Genomic DNA, 24,577 nt, shown 5'->3' on the forward strand with positions numbered 1-24,577 from the left:
TAGCTTAAAAACCAACCCCTATTCCAAAGATAAAACAAATCACTTCAAAAACTATAACAAAGACAAAGATGAGAACAGACAGAAATTATCAAGGAAATAACATCAGATAATTTCTTTATCAAAGAAATAAAATTTCCCAGAACTGTAGGCTATGAACCTCTACACTGAAAGTACCCACCAAACACCTAGTAAAGAAACTTAAGAGGATCCACAACAAGGCATGTCACTGTGGCATTTCAGATCATGGAGAATAAAAACAGGAAACCTTCTCAAAAGAAAAAAAGTTACGTACAAAGGAAAGATAACGGAATCAGATTTTTTTTATAGCAACACATAAGACAGGAGGTAACAGGGTAATACCTTCCAACTTCTGAGGGAAAAATCATTTAAAATCTAGAATTCTAAACAGTCTAGTTACAAAAGGCAGTAGTATACAAAATATTTTAAGACGTGCAAAATTTCAAGAAAAGTATCTCCCGTATACCTCCTGGAAAGTTGCTAAAGACTATACCTCCCACAAAATGAATAAAACCTGAAAAGAGGTGCCAGGGGAACCAGGAAACAGGGACTAAAGAAGAGGCCAGGAGATGCTACAATGATAAAGGAAACCACCGGGAAGCTGGATGTAGCCTTTGTTGAAGATGGAGCCAGCCCAGATCAAAGCAAGACTGTGAAGACCCCCAGTACAGAGGTCGCTAAGCATACAGTGAAAGTGTCTGACTGAATCAGTGATAGGTACACAACGTTATGCGACAACTAACAACAGCAGTTAACTTCAAACGCTACACCAGAATGGAAATGAAACTACATCTAAGCATGAACACCAATTTAACATAAGTCATAATAAACACAATTTTAAAAGACTGGGAGAACAGGGACAGGGAGAACATGAGAATCTAAATGTTTCCCTTTAATTATAGACAGGTAGCTCATAGACACCATCGCAGGTCCTCGAATTGTGTTTACGTCGTCGCACTACAACGTTAATGAGATGCCATAGGAACTTAATCCTTGTTTATGTCGACTAGCCCACGCTAAAATGGGTTTTGTTATGTTTCACAGAAACTAGTGACAACATGACATGAAGACTTATTGTACACAAAAACGAAAAAGAAAGAACCCTAGAAAAAAGAATATGTGAATTACTTGGGAAATATGGACAAAAAGAACAGAGCACAAGATCAGCCAAAAGACAGAAAGTAATTACCTCTAGGCAATGACAACTAGCAGCCAAGAGGGGCTGAGCAGGACTCTGCTACCTTTTCACTGTGTGTATTAATAACGTGCAGGGTGTTTTACAGCTATATATGTTTATTACATAGATAAAACAAAACTCATAAATTTATAGTTTATAACAAAATATCAAGGTAGTTAAGATAGGCCTCCCTGGATATACTCAAGAACACATATTGCCTAAGATAAATCAGGAAACTTTGTTGATGGCCATGTCACATTTCCCACAATACATATTCCAAACAAACTTCAAGCTCCTAACCTCTCCTGCTTCTGAACAAATAAGCCTGACATTATTACTGTGGAGATTTCAATCTTTAACTTCTCTAACCCAAATACTCTTACCTACTTGCCTCTTACTTTTTCACTGATACTTTCCAAAGCTATTATTTTCTACCTATACTTTTAATCCCATCACCTCACAAAGGTCTCCTCTCATTTCCACTTTCTCTTGAATATGCTCAGAAGTTTCCTATACTCAAAGGAAAATAAAATCTCCCCTTAAAACAACAAGGAGCAAAATTACAGGCTAAAAAGCTCCAAGTGCTTTTTCTCTCTGCCTGAAAATATAAAAATATATAGATACATACAGAAACTAAAAGATATTATAGGAGCTCTAGAAAATAGACAAAGGTCTACAGCAACCAAGTGAACACTCAAACACAAAAAAGCCACAGTCAAAATGGCAGGAACTTTCGTGGCACTTTTACTCACCTTTCCCCGTCCTCTCCCCATTGTGGAGCAGTTCTGGTCTACAGAAGGTGGCAGCCCAGATCCCAATTTCCTCCTTTGAACCATAGAGAACAGACCAGACTTTATTTGCGACATTCTAACCAGTCTGAGGGCCACCTGAAGAACTGGTAACTATCACACCTAAACCAGATTTCAGTGGGGACACTGCTCATGAAAGCTGCAGGGGGGACTACAGACCTGCAGACACCTAGAACAAGAGTTTGGGTGGAATTACATGACATATAGTCTGAGTCTGCAAAGAGAAGCTGAGGTGAAAATCTTTAGGAAATTCAGATATTCAACAGCAGTCATGTATACAGAAAATTTAAAAGTCCACATACAGGCCCAGGAAAGACACATGTTCAGAAAACACATGAAAGACCCTAGCCTGTCACCTTGGGTTGGTACAAAAGCCCAGCGCATGTCTAGCTTGTTAGCGATGTTCATCCTCACCAGTCCGCAAAGACTGGGAAAGGTGCCTGCTTTTTCAAATGCCCAATTTTCATCAAAAAATTAAAAGGCAAACAATAAATGGAAAAAACATGGCCCATTCAAAAGAATAAGTCTCCAGAAACTGTCCTTAAGATAAAAGAAAAAAAAAATCCAAAGGAATCAGATTTACTAGACAAAGCCTTTAAAACAATTGTCTTCAATATGCTCAAAGAACTAAAGGGAAACACACAAATAATTAAAGGAAACAATGTATGAACAAAATGAGAATATTAACAAAGAGATAGATATTACAAAACCAACAGAAATTCTGAACCTAAACAATTTAATGGCTGAATTGAAAAATTAACTAGAGGGGTTCAATAGCATATTTGAGCAAGCAGTAAAAAAATAATAATAATAAAATAAAAAATATAAAAAATAAATAAATAAGTGAACTTGAAGACTGGATGTTTGAAATTATCAAGTCTAAGGAGCAGAGGAAAAACAAAACAAAACAAAAAGAAACAACAAAAAGTGAAATGACCCTAAGGGGCTTGTGGAATACTATTAAGTGAACCAATATACACATTAAGTGACTCTCAGAAGGAAAAAAGAAAAAGTGGCAAAGAAATTATTTCAAGATATAATGGCCAGTAAATTCTTGACTTTGATGTCAGTCATGAATCACAAATCCAAGACTCAACTCACTACAATAACCCCAAAGAGAGGCATAACAAAACACATAACCACACTTCTGAAAGACAAAGACAAGGAGAGAATCTTGAAATCAGCAAGAGAAAAATGACTCATCACATATAAAGAATCCTCAAAGAGAATATAAGCGAATTTCTCAGCAGAAATCTTGGAAGTCAGAAGGCAGTGGGGTGAAACATTTAAAATGCTGAGGAGAAAAACCTGTCAACTGAGAATCCTATATCCAGCAAAACCATCCTTCAAAAATGAGGGGAAAATTAAGGCATTTCCAAATAAATAAAAGCTGAAGTTATTCCTTATCATTAGCCCTGCCCTACAAGGAATGCTAAAGGGAGATCTTCATTTTGAAATTCACTGAGGGTCACTAGACAATAGCTTGAGACCATATGAAAATTTTTTTTAAAAATCTCCAGTAAAGGTAAACATGGACAAAAATAAAAATCAGTATTATTGTCATTATGGTTTGTAATTCTTTATTTGCTACAGGATATAAAAAGAGAAATGCATTAAAAATCATTACAAATCTATGTTAATAAGTACACATTGAATAAAGATGTAATCTGTGACATCAATAATATAAAAGGGACAGACAGAACTGTATAGCATAGAATTTTTATGTGTAATTGAAGTTGGTATCAATTCACAATACACTATTATAACTTTAAGATGTTATATGTAACCTCCATGGTAACTACAAAGAAAATACCTACAAAATATTAATAATAAAGGAAGTGAGAGGGGATCGAATTATTTTACTACAAAAAAAATCAACTATACACAAAGGAAGGTAGTAACGAAGAAAATGAGAGACAAAAGCTATAATATATACAGAAAACAAATAACAAAAAGGCAAAGTAAATCCTGCCTATAAGTAATTACTATAAATGTAAATGGATTAAACCACCCAATCAGAAAGCACAGATTGGTAGAATGTATTAAAAAAAAGAAAAAACAAGATCCAACTTATATTATTATCAAGAAAAGACTCACATTAGATCTAAGGACACAAACAGGTTGAAAGCAAAAGGATAGGAAAGACAATTCCTATAAATAATAACCAAAAGAGAACTGCAGTGACTATGCTGATGAGACAAAATAAGACTTTAAGGCAAAAAGGTTATAAGAGACAAAGGATATGTTATATTAATAAAACTTTCTATCAAAAAGATTATAAACACATACACACCTAACAACAGAGCCCCAAATATATGAAGCAAAAATTGACAGAATTCAAGGTTGAAATAGACAAAATCCTCCAACAAGAGTTGGAGATGTCAGCACCTCACTTTCAATAAAAAGGTGCAACAACCAGAAAGAAGAGCAATAAGGAAACAGAGGACTTGAACAACACTACAAACCGCTGGCCCTAAGAGATATATACAGCACACTCCACTCAACAGGAGCAGAATACATATTTTTCTAAGGGAAACATGGCACAATTTCCAAGAAAGACCATATGGTAGGCCACAATACAAGTCTAAAATTTTAACAAGGCTGAAACCATACAAAGTATTTTTTCCAGTCATAATGGAATGTATCTAGAAACTAGTCATAGAAGGCAAGATGGAAAATTCACCAATACATGGTAATTTAACAAAACATTGGATTAATCAATGGGTCACACAAGAAATCACAAAGGAAATTAGAAAATACCTTAAGACCAATGGAAATGAAAATACAACATACAAAACTTACAGGATGTGAAATGAAATCCCTTTGTATCGTGTACTGAGAATGCACCTTTTATGTGAGTGCAGGATTGCTATAAGGCGTTTCTACAGAGTCTAACATGACTTGAGAAAAAGCAAAGTCATTATATGACAACTTAAAAATAAAAAGGGTCTAAAGCTAGAGAAATTAATGCCAGCAAAAGATGGTTTAATAATTTTATAAAGAGGTTCGGCTTGAAAAAATGTCGAGATAACAGGAGAAACAGCTTCTGCCACCAAGAGGCAACAGATGAGTTCCTAGATGCCATTAAGAAAATCACTGAGAAAGACTATCTGCCTGAGTAGGTTTTTAATGCAGACCCAAGTGCCCTATCCTGGAAAAAAAAGAAAAAAAATAATGTCACAAAGGACATTTATTGTAAGGAAGACAGAAAGCACCAGGATTTAAGGCAGGCAGGGACAGGCTAACTCCACGGTTTTGTGCAAACGCAGTCAGGTTTACCAGCAGGCTGCCCGAGCATTGAAGGGAAAATGTAACACCAGCTGCCAGTCTCCTGGTTGTTCCACAGGAAGGCCTGGACAGTGAGAACGCTGTTTCTGAACTGGTTCCATCAGTGCTTTGTCCCTGAAGTCAGGAAGTACCTTGCCAGTAAAGGGCTGCCTTTTAAAGTTCTGATACTGGACAGTGTCCCTGGCCACCAGAACCCCATGAGTTCAACACTCACAGCCTAGGCCAAGTAGCCTAGCTGCCCCAAACACAAAGTGGAGACCTTGATGATGACCCACTTGCACTTACTGAATAGTAAAGAATCAGCATGCCACACAGTTCATCAGTTGTGTGTGTAGGTCAGTGTCTTGGTAGGTAAGCAGTTTTTTAAAAATATATAATAATGTTTCCAATACTGTATTATAAATATGACTGTAATATTGTGTGCCATCAAAATGTTATAATGACTCATTCATTAGGCAATCATATCGATTACTCTAGACTGCCATAAAGCAATCCTACTGTTGCTGCTTTATCAATGCATGAATCATGCCTGTAAATATGCATTTCTTTCTCACTTTATCCTTTTTCTTAGTTTCAGGTGTACAAAACAATGTAATAGACATTTACAGCCCTCACAAAGTGATCATCCGCCTCCCAATCTACTATCCCTCTGACATATAATATAATAACATGTAACATCAAACATAGCTGTTACAATTCCACGGGCTCTGTTCCCTATGCTGGGCTCCACATCCCACGACCATATATTTAACTTTTTAATTACAGCTGACGTTCAGCTTCGGGCACAGAGCACAGTGGTCAGGCATCTACACGGCCTCTGAAGTGTTCTCCCTAGTTCAGTCCAGTGCCCATCTGGTACCTACGTAATCTTTACAACGTTATTGATTATATTCCCCGTATCTTTTCATTTTTGATGTCTAGCATTAGTAATACCTACAACATCGACGGTGTTTTGTATCATATACCACAACGTTGAGGCAGTACTGACAGACGACTCATGGGATAAACAGACGACGTAAATTTACAGTAGCAATAAATATGTCCAGTACTGTAGATGTGTTTTCCCTTCCTCACAAATGTCTTAGCAACATGTTCTTTTCTCCAGTTTACTTTACTGTAAGAACACAGTGCATGCTACATGTAACACACAAAATACGTGTTAACTGACTGTTCATGTTATTAGTAAGGCTTCCAGTAACAGGAGGCTATTAGTAGGCAAGTTTTGGGGGAGTCAAAAGTTATACACAAATTTTCGAGCGTGTGAGTGTCCAGTGCCCCTAACCCCATGTTGTTCAAGGGTAACCTGTACACGCAAAAATCCTCAACACAATGCTAGCACACGAGAGGGTGGGGAATCAGAGGAAGGTGGTCACAGGTACAAACTTCCGGTTCTAAGGTCAGTAAGTACTGGGGATGTAATGTACAGCAGGGGGACGACAGTTACCTCTGCTGTGTGATATGGATGCGAGTTGGTAAGTCAATCCTCAGTTCTCATTTTAAGGAGAAAAAAAATTTTTTTTCCGTTTCCCTATATTATCTCTATATGAGGCGATATATGTTAAACTTATTGTGGTAATCATCTCACAACATATGGAAGTCAAATCTTTATGCTGTATACCTGAAACTCATAAACTGATGTATGCTGATTATGCCTCAAAACAAACAGGAAAAAATGCTAGCAAACAAAATGCAGCGGCATATTTTTAAAAATTATGCTCCTAGATGGATAATCCCAGGAGATTCAGCACACAAAAACCAACCGATGGCAGTATACTACATTAACAGAATGGGTATTTAAAAACACCAACAATGATTCTCTTAATTGATGCGGAGAAAGCCTTTAACAAAATCCAACGCCACGTCATGATACAAAACATTCAATCAACAGGAACAGAGGTAAATTCCTAAACGTGATAAAGGCCATACATGAAAAATCCAAAACTGACACTATATTCAATGGCGAAGACTGAAGGTTTTTTCCCTGAAGATCAGACACAAGGGAAGGACGCCTGTTGCCATCATCTCCAGTCAACACAGTACTAGAAGGTCTAGCTAGAGCACGTAGGCAAGAAAAAGAAATAAAAAGCATCAAAATTGGGAAGGAAGATGTAAAACTATCTGTATCGGCAGATGATATGATCTTATATTTAGAAAGCCCTCAACATTACACACACACACATACACACACAAACTGTTAAGAGCTAATACACAAATACAGCAAAATTGCAGAATCAACATACAAAATCAACATTCAAAAATCAGTTGCATTTCTATATATCAACAATGAATAATCTGGAAAAGAAGAACATAATTCCACTTATAATAATAGCATTTAAAAGAATAAAATATTTGGTAATAAATTTAGCCAGGGAGGTACAAGACTTCTACACTATAAACTACAGTGTTGCTGAAAGAAATTAAAGACACAAATAAATGGGAAAAACAGCCTGTGTTCATGGATTGGAGGACTTCATATTGTTAAAATGTCAGTATTACCCAATGCATTCTACAAATTCAATGCAATCCCTGTCAAAATCCCACCAACATTTTCTGGAGAAATAGAGAAAATTCCCCCCAAAATTCATATGGAAGCTCAAAAGACAATTGCCAAAACAATGTTGGAAAAGAAGGTAAAAGTTGGAGGTCTCCTTTTTCCTGATTTGAAAGCTTACTACAAAACTACAGTAACGAAAAAAACACTCTTTTACTGGCATTAAGACAGACATATAGACCACGAAACAGAATAGAGAGCCCAAAAATAAACCCTCCCATACATGTTCTTGCCAAACAACACTCATATTTTATTTATCCATTCATTAGTTGATAGACATTTGGGTTGTTTCCACATTGGGGCTATTAGGAATAACGCTGCTATTAATATTCATGTCCAAGTTTTTGTGCAGACATCGTTTTTGTTTCTCTTAGGTATAAGACTAACTAGGTGTGGAACAGAGTTCCATGTTAACTCAATATTTACACTTATCAAAATGCTTTCCAGTGGTTGCACTGTTGACGTTCCCACCATCAATGTCTGAGGGGTCCCATCCTCACCAATACATGAGTGCTGTCTTTTTTATTGTAACTATTCTAGTAGGGATGAAATGCTCTCTCACTGTGGTTTTAATTACCAACTCATTTGTGACAAAAGTGCAAAGACAATTCAATGGAGAAAGGAGAGTATTTCCAACAAATGATGATGGAACAATTGGACATTGATATGTAAAAAGACTGAACCTTGAACTAAACCTCACACCTGATATAAAAATTAACTTAAAATGGATCACAGAGCTAAGTGTGTTCAACTATAAACATTTTACAGGAAAACACAGGAAAAAATCTTCATGAACTGAAGGTAAGGCAAAAGAGTTCTTAATATGACACCAAACCCATGATCCATTAAAAAGGTGATAAATTGAACTTCAAAATTAAAAACTTTTGCTCTGGAAAGCCTGTTGAGAAAATACAAAAACAAGATGCAGCCTGGGAAAAAATATCTGCAAATCATATATTCAACAAAGGACTTGCATCCAGAATATGTAAAGAACTCTCAAAACTCAAGTGTAAGAAAAAAATACAACCCAGGTTTTTTAAATGGGCAAAAGACTTCAACAAATGAAAGCAGATATATAGAAAGCAAGTAAGTATGTGAATCAATGCTCAACATCATTAGCCATTAGGGAAACGCAAATTAAAACCACCATAAACCTACTCACATGGCTAGAATTTTAAAAACTGACAATACCAAGCGGTGGTGAGAACGCAAAGCGACGAGGACGCTCAGACCTTGCTGGGATCAGGGAGACAGAACTAGACGGCGTGGCAATTGAACATACACTTACCACATGACCTAGAAGTCCCACTTGTCAGGAGTTAGGAACGGCAATAAAGGTCACGGTCATACAAAAACCTGTACACAAGGTTTATAGCAGCTCTGTTCATAATTGCCAAAACAACTGTCCTTCGATGGGGGCATGGAAGGACAGTGGTACATGCATATCATGGAACAATACTCAGCAGTGCAAAGGAGTGAACTGTGACGCACAGAACCATTTGGGTCAGGCACTGTGGTGAGTAAGAGAAGCCTGTCTCAGACGCTTACATACTGACTCCATTTACATGACATTCTGGAAAGGGTAAAATTAGCAGCATCAGACACAGAGGAGTGGCTGTCAGCCTGAGGAGTGCAGGTAGGAGGAATGACAGAAAGGAAGCATGAGGGAGCTTTGGGGGGGATCCTATGTCCTGACTGTGGGGTACCCTTACACTATTCTGCATTCTGATTGTGTGCTGGCTGAACGAATCTTTACACATGCTGTAACTCACAGAACAGTATACCAAATAAAAAGTCAATTTCACTTTCCTCATTTTAAAAACTAAGAAAACTTTAAAAAGCTGGTCAGATTCATGTTAAATGGCAAAATGCAAGCTGTGAACACAAGAGTAGGCCTCTTAGAAATCATTTCCTCGGAGCACCTCTGAATCCTGTGTTGTGGTTGTTTATTGTATTACATGCATTTTGTCCATTTTGACTCCTTCTCTAACATGACCTCCCTCCACCTTCTCCAATTACCCTGGCAACAGTGAGGTGGTAACTGTATGTTTAACTTGTTACATTTCTTCTGCCTTAAGAAAAATAAAGTATCTTTTCTTAATAAATGTTAGGTACAACAATATGCCTAAACATTTTCCTCAGTTATTATAAAAAACTGCATAAATAAAACAACTTTTTAGAATTAATTTACTATAACAGATTCTCAAACATAATGTATATGTGTATATCCTGAAATTACTGTATATAAATATTGATGCCAAGAGTCACTATATTTGGTCATTCCCAAAACCATATTTAACATTGGAAAGTAATTTGCCAAAAAATTATTTCTGCATTCTAGAGCTCTATCCTATTCTATTCAAAGTTATTTTCCCATTAATACACTGTCATAATTGATTCTAAAGATTTCTTTGCTGAAATATCCATATGAAAATCAAAATGAAAAAACTTCAACAGACTATAAACTGACTTCCTATCAGAACTACCCCAGTAAATAAAGACTCCCCCATTAAAAATGGCATTTAAGAAAAAATTACGCCCATTCTCTTTCCTCTAACGTATATACATAACTTATTTTAATGTAGTAATGCCAAAAGAATTATCATTGCCAGAAATTATATACAGGACTAACAACAAGAATCTGATTAGTGTTACAACAGATCAAAATATGTATCAATCATAAACTTATAGGAGTTGATCTGCAATTAGAGTCTCCAAATACAGATCCCAGGATTCATTGAGTAAATGAGTCCTTTAACTAATAATACCCACTCACGTATAAGGGCAATAATTTCAGCTTTAGAAAACTCAGCTTTTTTCTATCTATATGACCTCATTTATATAGGAGGAACCTCAAAAATTTATTTTCGAATGTACATTTAACTAGAAGATTAAAAAATACATCTAACTAGAAGGTTAAAAAGCAGGTAGGGTTGATATTATACAATCGATTTAAAAATGCTATTATAGAAATGAGCACATAGATTAATAAACCTAATTTGAAAATGTAACTAAGCTAGAATCCATGCCAACCAATCCAACTACATACAAAATGTGTTTGTGTGACTGGATATGTATATAACAACAAATACAGGGGTACCTCAGTTTTCGAACGTAATCCACAAGTTCTGAAACATTCGAAAACAGCCGACAGCGAGGCCTCAGGATCTTGCATTCAGCGGAAGCCATGTGACATGTTCGACTTCTGAGTCGTGTTCGAAAACCAAAGCATTTACTTCCAGGTTTACGGCGTACATAAACCAAAATGTTTGTCAATGGAGACGTTCGAAAACTGGGGTACTACTGTACTATCACAGATACACAAAACTGAAAAACTACTTCAAAAGGAGGCAGAGACTTCAAACCATTTATCAAGTATGAATGAAGGTGTCGTTTTAGGTAGCACCTCCCCATACCGGGCCTCTTCTTCTGTAAAATGAAAATGTGACTTGTTCCAAAACAGAAAGCATGCTTAAGAATTGTTTCTACTTTTGCAAAAATATATTTCTCTCAGTTCAGTAAGTAGAAATAAATTCTTTCTGCATACCAAAGTATTAAAAGCAAGTCTATGAAAGTACCTAAAACAAAGCAATTACGAAATATAAAACGACCCCAATTTCAATCCACAAAATCACATCACAATACCATTTACATATTGCAATTTCTGAAAACATGCTAAAATGGCGACATTTCAGCCCAGATGCCCCATAACCCAGCTCACATTCTCACACTCTAGCTCTAGTCAAACTACTTCCAATCAACAGAATCACTAAGAGCCTAGACTAAGAAATCATGGAAGGTACTTTTAATAATAAACAGTCCATCCACTTGGCACTTTGTGACCCTGATACACATCTAGCAAAGAAACATCACTGATAATTCGTACATACGTTCTTTCCGGTGCTCAACTAAGCCCACGGCCTGCTTTGCTGAGCACTTTGCAAACCAATTGTCCCCAAGTAAAACAGTGACTTCATTAGTATGAACAAGTTTTCCTGGCATGAAGGCAAAGGGGCCAAATGGTACCTATTTGGGGGGGAAAAAAAAAAAAAGACAGATTAAAAACACTAAAAAATACATTTCATGAAACAAAAGCTCTGCGTTGAGGCCTTTTTTTATCTATTCACTAAGAAAAATAAAATGTCAACTTCACAGAAATTTAACATTATATTAAAGTTTCACTAGGAAAACCTATAGAAATTGTTTTAAGTTAATAAATCAACGCCAAAACTGGAAAAGGTATCAGCACATTTACATACAGCTCTCGGAGAAATTAGCAGTCTCTGAATGTTTATACTTTTTGTTCATTCATAAATCTAAATGAAAGCAAACTAGTAATAAAATATTAAGTTAATAAATAGCTTTGATGAAAATAATTCAAAATTATTTCCAATAAAATAGCCATTTTTTGCAAAGCAAGAATGAACAAATAAATAGTTTTACTGAGTCTACAAAATTTACGAAATATCTAGGCTAGTGTAATAAAGACTAATACATTTACAAAGTATTCAGGCTAGTGTTAGATCTTCGTGGGAGAGAATATTCATACAATGAAAGAATCTAATCCAGGGCTCATGAACACACAACCATGTCTATATGAAAATCATTCAGACAAGAATCAGTAGTACCTCCTTATAGGAAATCAATGTTCTAGGGTTCAGTTCTGTGAATTACACAACATTATGGTCTTTTCCTGCTCTGGCTAACAGGAAATGACTAAGTGCCATATTTCTGTCATAATTACGATTTTCTAACATTGTAAATCTGCATACCAAATATGTCAAATTGTGTGCTAACGTTTATGTCATTTATGTCACCATAATGTGATAATTTAATATAAATCTGGGGGGAAAAAGGAAATACCCACTATTGCTATAATTGGTGGATTGTTATAAAGCAAAACAAATTTTTCTTTTGCTGGTTGCCGCTGATACAGTCCATCAGCTTGGCAATTTGTGACTTGATACACATAAGGTAAACAAACGTCTTCTTTACACAGTTACCATCTTTCCAAGACACAACATACTACTCTAAAAGAAACACACCAAACATACCATGACGTTGTAAGACAACTTATCAGGCAAGGTACTGAGTCTTTCTTGAAGGGCATTATAATCATTATCTACCTTCTTCCTGTTGACAAAAAAATACCAAATACCAAATGAATACACAAATGAATTCCTTGAGTAGGCTATGTATCATAAAACAAGCTAATCAAAAACCTAATTTCAGCAATTTAAAGATTAAAGTGGTTTTTAATTTTAAAATCCTGTTTTTACAAAGTTTAGCAATGGCATTATTCCAGCATACATTTACAAAAGAATTAAGACTCTCAGGACTTTGGCTTTTAGAAGTAGAACACTCATATCTTGAGAATTAGTGTTTCCTAAGGTAAGAGATCATCTGCACTAAATAAAATTTGGCAATTAAGGAAGATAGTGAAGAAGGCCTGATGTTTGGAAGGAAACTCAATATGAAGGAAGAGGAGATTTAACACAGGTTTTGAGGGAATAAGCACTGGCTGTGGAGCAGGAATCATGAACAGAAATCTGGTCAAATGCTTCAGCCTCCTCAGAAAACTTCAGGCTGCAAAATGGTTCAGTTCTTCACACTAATGTGATGCCAGTGACAGAACCAACTAGGGGCTAGAGAAAAGTAGGCAGAGGTAATACAAAAACCACTTCGATTTGGCTTTGCAGTTTGTTTCATGTTGTGTCAAAACAGAGCTACACTACCTAATAAATTAATTTCAAACAACCAAAAGATGTAACTCTGTAGGCGCACAGATGGTCACCCCTTTCCCGCTATGGACCCCACTCAGTTCCTACACCCACTGGGAGTGAACAGCTCCATGCTGAGATGCCTGTTTTCAAACGTTCTCTGGAGATTAGGTTTCCAAAGGGTCCCCTGCTAGGGTGTAGGCGGCAGGCAAAACCAGAGCACCGAAATTTTTTAAAGCAGAAGGGTTCTGTCAATTTTTTAAAATAACAAAAAAAACTCACCAATTCAGCAAGTAATTTAAAAGAACATGTAGATATTGTCAAATTGAAATTAGGATAAATTACAACATAGATAATCACTCTCCAGATAATAAAAATGACTGTTCTATAAACATCATGGAATTGGTTTCAGTTTACTCCTTAGCTCCCCTAAAGCAACAGTAGCGTAATTAATAAAAATCACCTCATTTAGTCTAAAGAACATCAAGGATTTCACATATATGTTATTCATCCTAAAAATATTCTTGCAGTAAATGTCACTATCAACACTTTCCTCTTACAAAAGAGGAAAAAAAAGAAAGAAGATGGAAACAGAGACATTTTAGAGAAATCAGATCTCTTCTGACAAGGAGAGGTGAGCAATGAATTTAACCTGGGTCTCCTGATCTGTACTGCAAGGCTTTTCATTCTCTAGTGTTCAAGTGCTGTTTTTAAACTTTCCCCCAAAAGCCTTTCTTATAAACAAACATACAATGCCTTTATGTTTAAGGCAAAATCATCCTTCTGGATAAATTTTTACATGAATAAAATTATTTTTCTAAAAAGCAACTCTTTCTCGAGCACAGGGCTCCGTACCAGAAAGCACATAGCATGGCTTTGAAAGTCAGACCACAGGATGAATCCCAACCCCATCACTTAACACACACAAATTAGCGTTATTAACCCTCATCTCAGGATTGTCAACGGTAGGACAGGAATAACGCCACACTATCTCACAGGCTCAAGGAATGAAATAGAATGGGCTGAACACCCTGCCTGGCACTGAACACCTACACTGAGCACCCAACACCCCCTTTTCCATGAAGTATCAAAAAACAATTCTAATATTTTCAACAAAGACTGTTACCCACTAAGGTAAGATTCCACTATGCTAAACTCATTCAGTTAGATCCCGTAGTAGGCCTACTGAAAGACAGTATGGCTAAATGTGACCATTCAGGGGGCTCTGGGCACAGGGCTGGTGTGAGCAATAAAAGGGACCCTGTCTGTAAGGCTCTAATCGGCACAAAGCTGGCACCGAGATCTCTCAACACTAAATCTACTAAACACTAACAGTTTATATGTTTTGGGTGAGTGATTTTGCAAATGCTCAAGGACTATCCATCAGCTCAACGTTCCTACGACCAGTAAAAAGCTAGTTATATGAAAGTCAGCATTCAGTATGTCTTATTGCGGCAACTACACAGGAAAAAGGGGACTTTTTAACAAAACAGCTCTTTGTAAATTAAAAGAACAGTAAATTCAACCAGAGATAATACAAGAGAGATCAATATCAGTATTCCAAATTCAGTATATTCAGTTTTAAACTTATCAATAATCCTCTTTAGAACAAAAATGCAAACATACTGGAGGACAGTTTAAGACTGAAGCTGTGATTTCTAAATTTTGGATTGTTTTCTAACAATAAAAAGGAAAAGGTAATCTAAAATGCAGGCCTTTTGAGGGGAGGCAATCAGGAAGCAATGTGTCTGGGAGAAATTGTGGTTTGAGGAATTCTCTCCGAAGGCCCCACTAGTGGAAATACCAAGGACCAAGCGCTCGGTCAGTTATCTCCAAAGAGTCGCCCCAATATTTAGGAGTTAAATAATCCACTGAAGGTCACAAAGCCTAGGCAGCAAAAAGTACAAAAACTATTCTAAGAGCTACAGTGTTACAGAAGGTAAGTAGGGAATCTTTTATCTGTACCAAAATTGGAACAGGTCTTTTCTACTTGACTACTTAGAATCATAGAATTCATTTTGGGACACTGTGGTCATAGTAAAACGTGGACTCCCAAGAGGCTTCTGCTTAAGATAATTCTTTTCAAATGGAAAACAAGACCGAGATGTGGTTAGAGTCAACCTCTCAAGCCTACAGATAATCTATACACCTCCTTGCCTGGCTTCACCATATGTGACCCTAATAGAACGGGTGCAGCCTTCAATTCGTACTTTAAAAAATATATCCAATAAATAAGATTTAATTTGCATCAGATATCCTCAGGCAACATTCCTTACAGAAAATAAGAACGCACTGCTATCAAGCATATAAGGAACTTTTACAACCTTGTTTTGAATCTTGCTACTCATGTGCCTTCTGAGAAGCACCTTTGTTTAAAGAGCAGCAGCAAAGGAGGACATAACACAGCTGCATTGGCCTTCATCTTCAGGATGAAGGTCTGGACAGATCCCACGGGAAACACCTCTCCAGGGACTTGTGAAAAGTGTGCGAGCGAGTGAAGTGGTGGGAGGTATTCCCAGGGGAAGTGTACTGACATGCACAACTGCCTGAGCACCAGGGGAGCACGGACGGTGGGACTGAGGCGAGCACAGGTGAGCTGCGCGCTCCAGGCGCTCCTACGCGGTCTTTCACGCTGTTCTGCATGTGGGCATGCTCTCGTGACAGAACATTCAGAAGGAGGTGGGCGAAACATGAGAGGGGGCTACAGTCTTCGTCTTATTAAGTACAATTGACAAAAATATCTTTGTAAAAAAAAAGTTCTATACCCCTTGATTGAGGCAAGAGATAAACACTCTAATTTCCTTTAAATAATGAAAAATAATAGCTTCAAAAATAAAAATTTCCTTTAAATAAAAAATAGTAGCTTTAAATAATAAAAAAGTGAAACAAATCACTGATTGAAATGAGATTTTGCTAATTTTCATTTTAAAGTAGGAAGTTGGAAGACACACAAAATATTGACAAATATTCAACAGTGCACTATTAGTAGTTAAGTTTTGGGGGAGTCAAAAGTTACATGCAGAACTTCGACTGCAGGGGTGTGGGGGGTATCCCTAACACCCACATTGTTCAAGGGTCAACTGTATATGATTCCTCACTCTTTATTATGAAGTGAAGGACATTTTCACAAATAACTACAGAAATTCCAATCACAAAAGCACATAAACTCTTCAGAAGGTTTGGAAATTGCTCTCTGCTCCACTGGGGCAAAGGTGAGGGGAAATGGGGTGAAGAGACATGAAAATGAAAAGGCCCAAACAGAAGGCTCCACACAAAACAGTAGCTGAAGACTGTGTGGTCAGTGAGATGGAGACTGAAAAGAACATGGTTTCCTAATTCACCCACCACTGAAGATGGAACTGATCACCCTGAGTAACTAAGATGCAGCAGTATTCATAGATCACGCGTAATAAAACAAATCTTATATAAGCATATGGAGTCAAGTCAGGAAATTCATAAGAAATACGCCACAAACCACAGCACTGTTCGGATGAAATAGTTTGGTGCGAATCCCCCAAAAACATCCAAGCTCAGTATCTATCCATCCGTACTGAAGGGCTTGAAAGAAGAATTCAAAAAAAAAAAAAAAAAAGAAGAAGAAGAAATCAACAAATCTTCACCTGTGATTTTTACCTATGTAGGTATGATGGTTTCTTGGTTACCGTTCCCCACTGTATACTCCGACTATAACCTATACTAGAAACTAGATACCTCTTTCCCCAAACAGCATTTTTTATTCTGTTTCCTTTAAAAAATATCAAATGTCAAGTATCTGCTTGAAGCTTCCTCTCTCAAAACTCACATACTCAAGTGTTTCAGAATTTTTATGTCCAAAGTTAAAGCTGTTCTTTCCAAAATTAAACATCTGAACAGTATAAAATACCGTGCTCTCAGTGATGTGGCCATTATTTAAAAAAAAAAAAAAATGAGTACCAAATCTTATTTGGTAACTCAGAAAATTAGACATTTGATACACAATGAAGTTTATGGGAACAAAATAAAGAATTAGAAGCAATTAATGATTGAGAACAATCTCCAAGGTAAAGTATTAAATAAAATGTACATTCTGATTTCATTTTTATAAAAAAAGAATGAGAGCATAATATATAAAAACATGTGGATGAATATACATACACATACATACACACTTTATGGAAACAATTTCTGGAAAGATTTGCAAGAAACTGGTTTAAAAAGTTGTTTACAAAAAAGAGAACTGAAAATTGGGGGAGAGGGCAGGAGGGGAACTACCCACCATTTACACCCCTTTGTACTTCTTAAATTCTGGATGACGTGGATATGGTGCCTAATCTTAAATTTTCTTAGTTTAAATTTTAAGGTTAATATAGAGTCTTTATGTATTAAAGATAGGTGCTGAAATATTTCCAGATGGAATGATGTTTTAGATTCACTTCACAGTAGTTGGAGGTGGGGACAGAGGGTAGGACAGTCTCCTTAAATGGAACAGTTTAGGTGAAGCCCTGAGCTGATAATTACGGAAGCTCAGTGATGGCTACATGTGGGTCCACTATCCTACCGTCACCTTTTGTTTGAAATTCTCTACAACTGAACGTCATTTAAAAACACTCATGTAAAGCTTTAATAATATTGTTCAGAAAGCCATTTCTCCACTGTGATAAAAGATGGTAATGGCAAAATATTCAGGAATATTTACAAAGCTTTGGCTGTTTTTGTTCTGTTTTGTTTTTCTTTATTCATCTGACAATTACACTTTTCAAAAAAGGTTTCAGAGCCAATATTAGTATTTACTGAGTGCCAGTCTGGGTGTTCACTCTACAAACATTATCTCCCTGGAGCTTCAGTTAAGTAGGGTCATCATTTCACAGGGAGGAAGCTGAAAATCAGAGCATCACCCAGCTACAAAGTAGCAAGGAACAGAACTCAGATGCAGGTCTGTGACTCCAGATCCCATGTTCTGTAGGAAAGAATTTAAAGGATAAAAAATTACCAATAATCTATACACAGAATAATCAGCCTCTAGTGGATCAAACGTCATATCCACATTTTATGAGAAAACAGTATGTGGATTTCATAATACCTGATTTCCTGATTAAGTAAAAAGGATTATAAGAAAATAGTTGCATTAAAAAATTTTTTAATCTTCACTAAATTGAAAATCACTATTAGCTCTAAATGTGTATAAATTTTCAACTATTAGGATCAAACATTTCCTTTTTATCTGTTATTAACTAAACAAATACTATAAATGTCTAGGTGCCCAAAGTTCTGGGAATTAATTTTCCAGAAGAAATTTTTAGGGGCAGAGCCTGTTGCCCCAGGCCATTTTTACTCCTACTTTTTTTTTGTACAAATATTTTTACTTCCTGTCCTATATTTTTTTAAAAAACTAAGATTATTTTTGAAGCCTAGAATATTCATTTCTTGTCCCTTAAATAATTCTTTAAATGTGCACAAACAAGCCTAAACATCACTAGCATAAGAATGCTAAAAAATCACGTCTTTCGCTATCCTTATTACATTAGTATGTGGCCATAGAGAAGGGGAGGTTAGCTATACGAATTGTGTTTTCGACAAGGCTACCGCCAAGGGTTAAAAAAGAATGAAAGGCAACATGCTTTTAAAAGCAGTGAGTGAGCCCCCTTAAGAATGGCTGCAGCCTCTGCTCGGGCTTTGCAGCTCTCTGCAAATAGCACGAAATGAGTGTGATTTCCCTGCTTAGTGTCCGGCTACGAATTCCTGCATGGCCGGGTCTCACTTCCAACAGCCACACAATCCTGGCATATGGTGGGGACTCAGTCACTGTTTATGGAGTTGCAAGAATGAAGCCACCACGAGAATTCCCCAGCGCTCCGCCCCCTTAGTGACCCCCCGGCTTTCAGAAGACGGCAGACACTTTGGTTTCGGGGTCTTAATATAATAACCTAGTGCGTTCACTGGCCATTTAGGTTCTAGCAGAATCAGATCCTCACAAAAAGCAAACAGAAAGGTCTCCTTCCTGGGCCCGATGAGAAAGGACTCAGAGGAAACCGCAAATTTGAAGGGGCAAGCATTCTGTATTTTAATTTGCAATGTACAGATACGGCGTCACACCCGTTCCGACGTGTGGAGAAACACGCGCCGTGGGGACCGGGCCCTGGGGTCAGGTGACCCTGCCCTGCCGGGAAGGGCGCCCTTCAGTCTGTGGGTGTCACCAGCGCGGGCCTGCGGCTGCACGTGTGAGCCAGTGTGTTATATAAAATTATAAACTAAAACTTACACATAAAATTCCACTGAATGTTTACATACAAATTATGCCGATTTGCTCTTCCTTTACTCAGACGTTTATTAAGTGCCTATAATGTGCCAAGCACAGCAGGAGGTGCTGTGGATGAAAGGAGCAAAAACATGCCCATGAGCCTTCAAGGATTCTCAGTCTAATAGGGAAAGACTCACAAAACAGACCTGAAGCAAGTCGTTCTTCACACATTTGTGTAAATTAGTATCTGTTCTGAGTGAGTCCAAGCTTTTGCTAATTTCCTGAATTCCTTACCAAAACCGACAGAGAGAGAAGTCCGCATAATAAGACTTCCCCTATGAATAATTTGTAAAATGGTTCACTTTGACCTAATTAGTCAGGGTGGGGGTGTGAGGGGGAGTGTAATTCTTTGGCCAAGGACTTGCATTTCAAGTTTTAACTTGGATTGAATGTATAATGAAAAGCGAATGGTCCGTTATAGAAACGCTGACAGACACCAACAGTGCGTTTATTGAAAATTAATGAAGTCCCTGAGTTTTTATTTATAAAGTGGATATTATTGGTTTTAGATGATTTTCCGCAAGCCAATAGTCAGAATGTAATAAGATGATGTGTACAGATTACACCGATTTCCACTCTTATCCACTGCTTGCAGCCTATGTGCATTTGAACCAAAAAACATTTGATATACACTAACTATAAATTATTTCCTTGGAGATCTCTCAGGCATGAAGAAAAAGCCTCTTAAAATAAATTTAAAATATTATATGCTTGACGGTGTATAACCAAAGGTTTAATCTCACCACCAAAGAGGGCAGTAACCGTGATTTCGCAATAACCCTGCAGACAATAATCAAGACAGCTCCTGTTGTTCTCAGAGTAAACCTTCGTAAACACAGCATGGATAGACTGTAATTTGATATCTGTAAGATCAACAGCTCGACCTCACGACAACTCCTAATAGGTATAAGATTTTATTCACTACTCAATTGAGCGTTTTCCTCAAAAGACATGGGAAAGTGTGTTATCCACCAAACACTGTCCTATTAACTAAAGATTAGCAAGTTAAAATAGATGTGATAGATAAGCTTCCTTTCTCTCTGCACTCAGAAAAAGTACAGGCCATAAAGCAAGCTCTGAGATGTAGGCAATTGATTATATTTTCCAAACCAGGGAAATGTGCATATTTCCATCATTATTTTAAAGCAACTGATTCCAATTATTATTCTACTGTAAAATACAAGAAATATTCCCAAATAGAGTTATGATTAGTCCAGCTCAAAAATGTCTCACAATATCACTTCATAACGATATTAATATTATTCTAACTTAAAAGAAAGGAAAAAAGAAGGCAATTAGAATAAACGCAAATGGTGATCCAACTTCAGGAAATCATGGAAAATGAAATTCAGTAAACAGTGAAAGACAATATAAATTAGTAGCAAAAGAATTCAAAATGGAGATTACTAGAAGAATTCAACTATGGGGTACAAAAAAAAAGTATATATATATATATATATATATATATATATATATATATATATATATAACACACACACAGTATACACTTTATTTAAACGCAAATAAGTGACCTCGTCAGTATTTCAGAAAGGTGATAATAAAAGCAGCTTTCACTCACCAGTGCTGGATTTTCTCTTGGCAGCTAGTGACCACCTGTCATGAAAACAGATAACTACTCATGAAAAAAACAGGGCTATGCACAAGCTTCAAAATCAGTGCATCAGAAAACTAGAACAGTGGCTTTACAGATTTAACAGCATCTCAGTATACATTTTTATTTGTCAAATGCACGGAGATGTGAATGTTAGTTCTGAAGCAGCACACTTCATCATAACCCTCTAATGCAGGCTGATAACTGCAGAACAAATTACAGCTTTCCAATTCCTACTTTGGTACAAAACCCGCTTCATAACTATTAGATGACACATGATAGAAGATAACTAGTATTTTGTACAATCTACAGACCTGTTTTCAATGTTACATGTTTTGTAGAATACACAAATGTTATAAATAACAAAAAACCACTGTAACATCCACGTTTCATCAGTAAAAAAAAAAAAAATGACAGTAGTGAAAATATTTTATTTTGTCAGTATATATCCAAATGTTTTCACCTGTAATTTTTATTCTGATGCATTAAAAATGAGTTCAGTGATATTTTTCTACTACATTTTCAAGAAGAAATACTTGGGATAAAGAGATGCTCTGAACAGCCCATTTGTTCCCCCCAGTGAATTATTATAAAATTTTAAGCATTTCATAGCCATTTTAAACTATGCTTATAATACTAAAACAATAAAATTAAGTACACAAGTTATTTGTTTCCCTTAGAGATATTTCAGTAGATTCTCAAAATGCTCAGAAAACAAATAAGAACACTAAGCAATAAGGGGGGGAGAAAAGAACATTTGAATGGCAATTTTTAAAATAACAGTTTTCAAAGATTACTAATCATCTGTTTTTAAACTGTCCATTAATAAAAATATTTAAACAATCTCAAATATTGTAGCACCACTTTAGAGACAGAGAAACTAAGGAATAAAGGCCAAAGGGCTTAATACAAGGCCACGTGCAAAAAGCCAGCAGTATCATCTGGTTTGAAACACACTGCTCTAGTTTACTGTTCTAAATACCAAGACTGTTTCTTGTATATGCTCCATGTTTTACCCAAAAATCACAAGATTGGGAGGAGGGCTGTCACTAAATTTCTCTCTTATAACATTTAATTCCTGCAGTAAATGTCCTCCTTCAGGATATTTTAAATACTAAGGCAGCAATCCTGTACCAAAATATATGCTGTAATCAGATACCCAGGCATACTACACATTAGCTCAGCATACAAAGTCCATCTCAGAATGAAGATCTCTCAGTAAGTATCAATCACACAGCAACACTTAATAACAGTGGTAATACATAATAGAGTACTGGCTTTACATCTGGAAGAGCCAGCCTAAAACTACATCAATCCATTTCATTGTTTCAGATTTGGCAGTAATTATAAAACAGACAAACAGAATTAAATGTAAATTGAAAAAAAATCTTCATGAAATCCTTTTTTATAAAGTTGCTATTTAACACCCCCATTCAAAGATGAGACCCAAAAACAGTCAGGATGCTTTCCAATCCCAATGCATGTGTTTCCAAGCATGAAGTGAGCCAAAAGCACAAAAAGAAAAGCCCTGCAAACCGTAAGAGCAGAGTGTTCATTAACCTCTACATGATAATGCTGTCGTAGCTGCATATTAACTAGTTACATATTCATAATCATTTACATTATTTAAAGGACCTTCGATGAAATTGTCTATGCAATATCCATTAGTGACAGTGTTAAAGGTTATAGAAGATAGTCTACTTAATGTTTCCAGGAAGCCTTTTTAATTAGTAAATATGTAAATTTGGCACATATGCTCTGTATGTTTAAAAAACAAGTCCCTGGTAGAATGGCATGTATTCTTTCCATCACCCCCGTCTACTCTCCTCTTTGCTCCAGCTACCTTTTCCCCAACCCACCCTCCCTTGCCCCTTCTCTTTCCTAAAACAGTCTCCCAATAATAGATATAACAACAAAAATCTATTTAATAACTTACAAGAGAAATATTCACTGCCAAAATATTGCCCTCCATTAAAATCTTTTTTAGTTACATGTAGGGTTTGGCACAAGAGACTTTTCAGTTAGGCATTATTCAAATGTGGGCTAGATATTTTGAGAACCAAAGAAATAAAGGAAAAGGTGAAAGAGGCAGGCATGAAATGAAAATCGTCTTCTGAGGGTATGTCTACAATTACCTTTGTTTACCTGATTTACAGTCCACCCACTTCCAAAATCACTTGAACCCAAGCAGTTGTATTTATATTTTGAGATATCTTTAGTTTTCTTCTCTTTTATAGCAAGTTATTTTAAAAATTAGTAAATTTCTACAACTTAGCTACCAAGGAAAATTTTAGAAGGAAGAAAATCTTATGATTCAAATCTGAATCTTATTTTTCTGTGAAGTTAAATAATTCCAAATAATCTTATTTCCTCTGAAAATGGACTTAGATTAATTCCTTTAAATATTAAATAAAGTGACTATAAGATAATGAGCCTGATTATAAGCAACTCTTGAAAACCAAAGTAAAACAAAAACATTTCATTACTTTATTGTCCTTCACAAAAGCTTATTTTTTAAAAATAAGGTGGATATCAAGGAACAATACTAGTTGTTTTGTAAGTTAAACCTGCCAAAACATGCAACTATTACTCCTAAAGATAAACAAATCTTACTGCACTCCTTTTATTAAAAGAATTGGTTAGCAGGCTTCAACAATTAAAATAACTGACCTGGTAAATTCTTTCATATAATCGCACTTAAAGCCAGGAATTTATAAATAAAACATGTATTAGGTACTAGCACAGCACAAGACCACAGTAAAGAAAGGGGGCTATGGGCTGATTTACCACTTTTTAAGATACATTCTCTCATTAAGTCTTTACCAACAACTCGGTAGTTAGTAAGTCATATGGTACTTTCTTTATAAATCAACATTGCCCCTATCCTAAGAGTAATAGCAACAGAGTTTTGCGAAGACTTCATATGATCAAAATCAAGCTGTGAACAGTTCAATAAAGTAGTTCATTAACCTCTTCTGAAAGAGAGGAAACCTGTGTTCAGAGGTGAAGTAACACCCACAACGTTACACAAGTGCCCAGGAACTGGTCAGAGAGAAAGGCAGTTTTCAAATCAGGTCTCTCATCTCCAGGCCCGTACTCCCTGTACCAGGCAGTTGTGACCATCA

At 36.3% G+C, this 24,577-nt stretch overlaps 1 protein-coding gene across 1 annotated transcript in view; it reads right to left on the reverse strand.

Moving 5' to 3' along the window:
• Positions 1-24,577, reverse strand: part of URI1 (URI1 prefoldin like chaperone) — a 61,519-nt gene that overhangs the window by 14,758 nt on the left and 22,184 nt on the right. Inside the window, exons 2-4 of the mRNA XM_081032373.1 lie at positions 21,420-21,454; positions 12,898-12,976; positions 11,734-11,869 (exon numbers count right to left, since the gene is read on the reverse strand). Of these exons, the coding sequence (XP_080888499.1) occupies positions 11,734-11,869; positions 12,898-12,976; positions 21,420-21,454 (250 nt within the window). The remainder of the gene's footprint in view (positions 1-11,733; positions 11,870-12,897; positions 12,977-21,419; positions 21,455-24,577) is intronic.

This window comes from Rhinolophus hipposideros (assembly GCF_964194185.1).
Source record: "Rhinolophus hipposideros genome assembly, chromosome: 21".
Lineage (NCBI taxonomy): Eukaryota > Metazoa > Chordata > Mammalia > Chiroptera > Rhinolophidae > Rhinolophus > Rhinolophus hipposideros.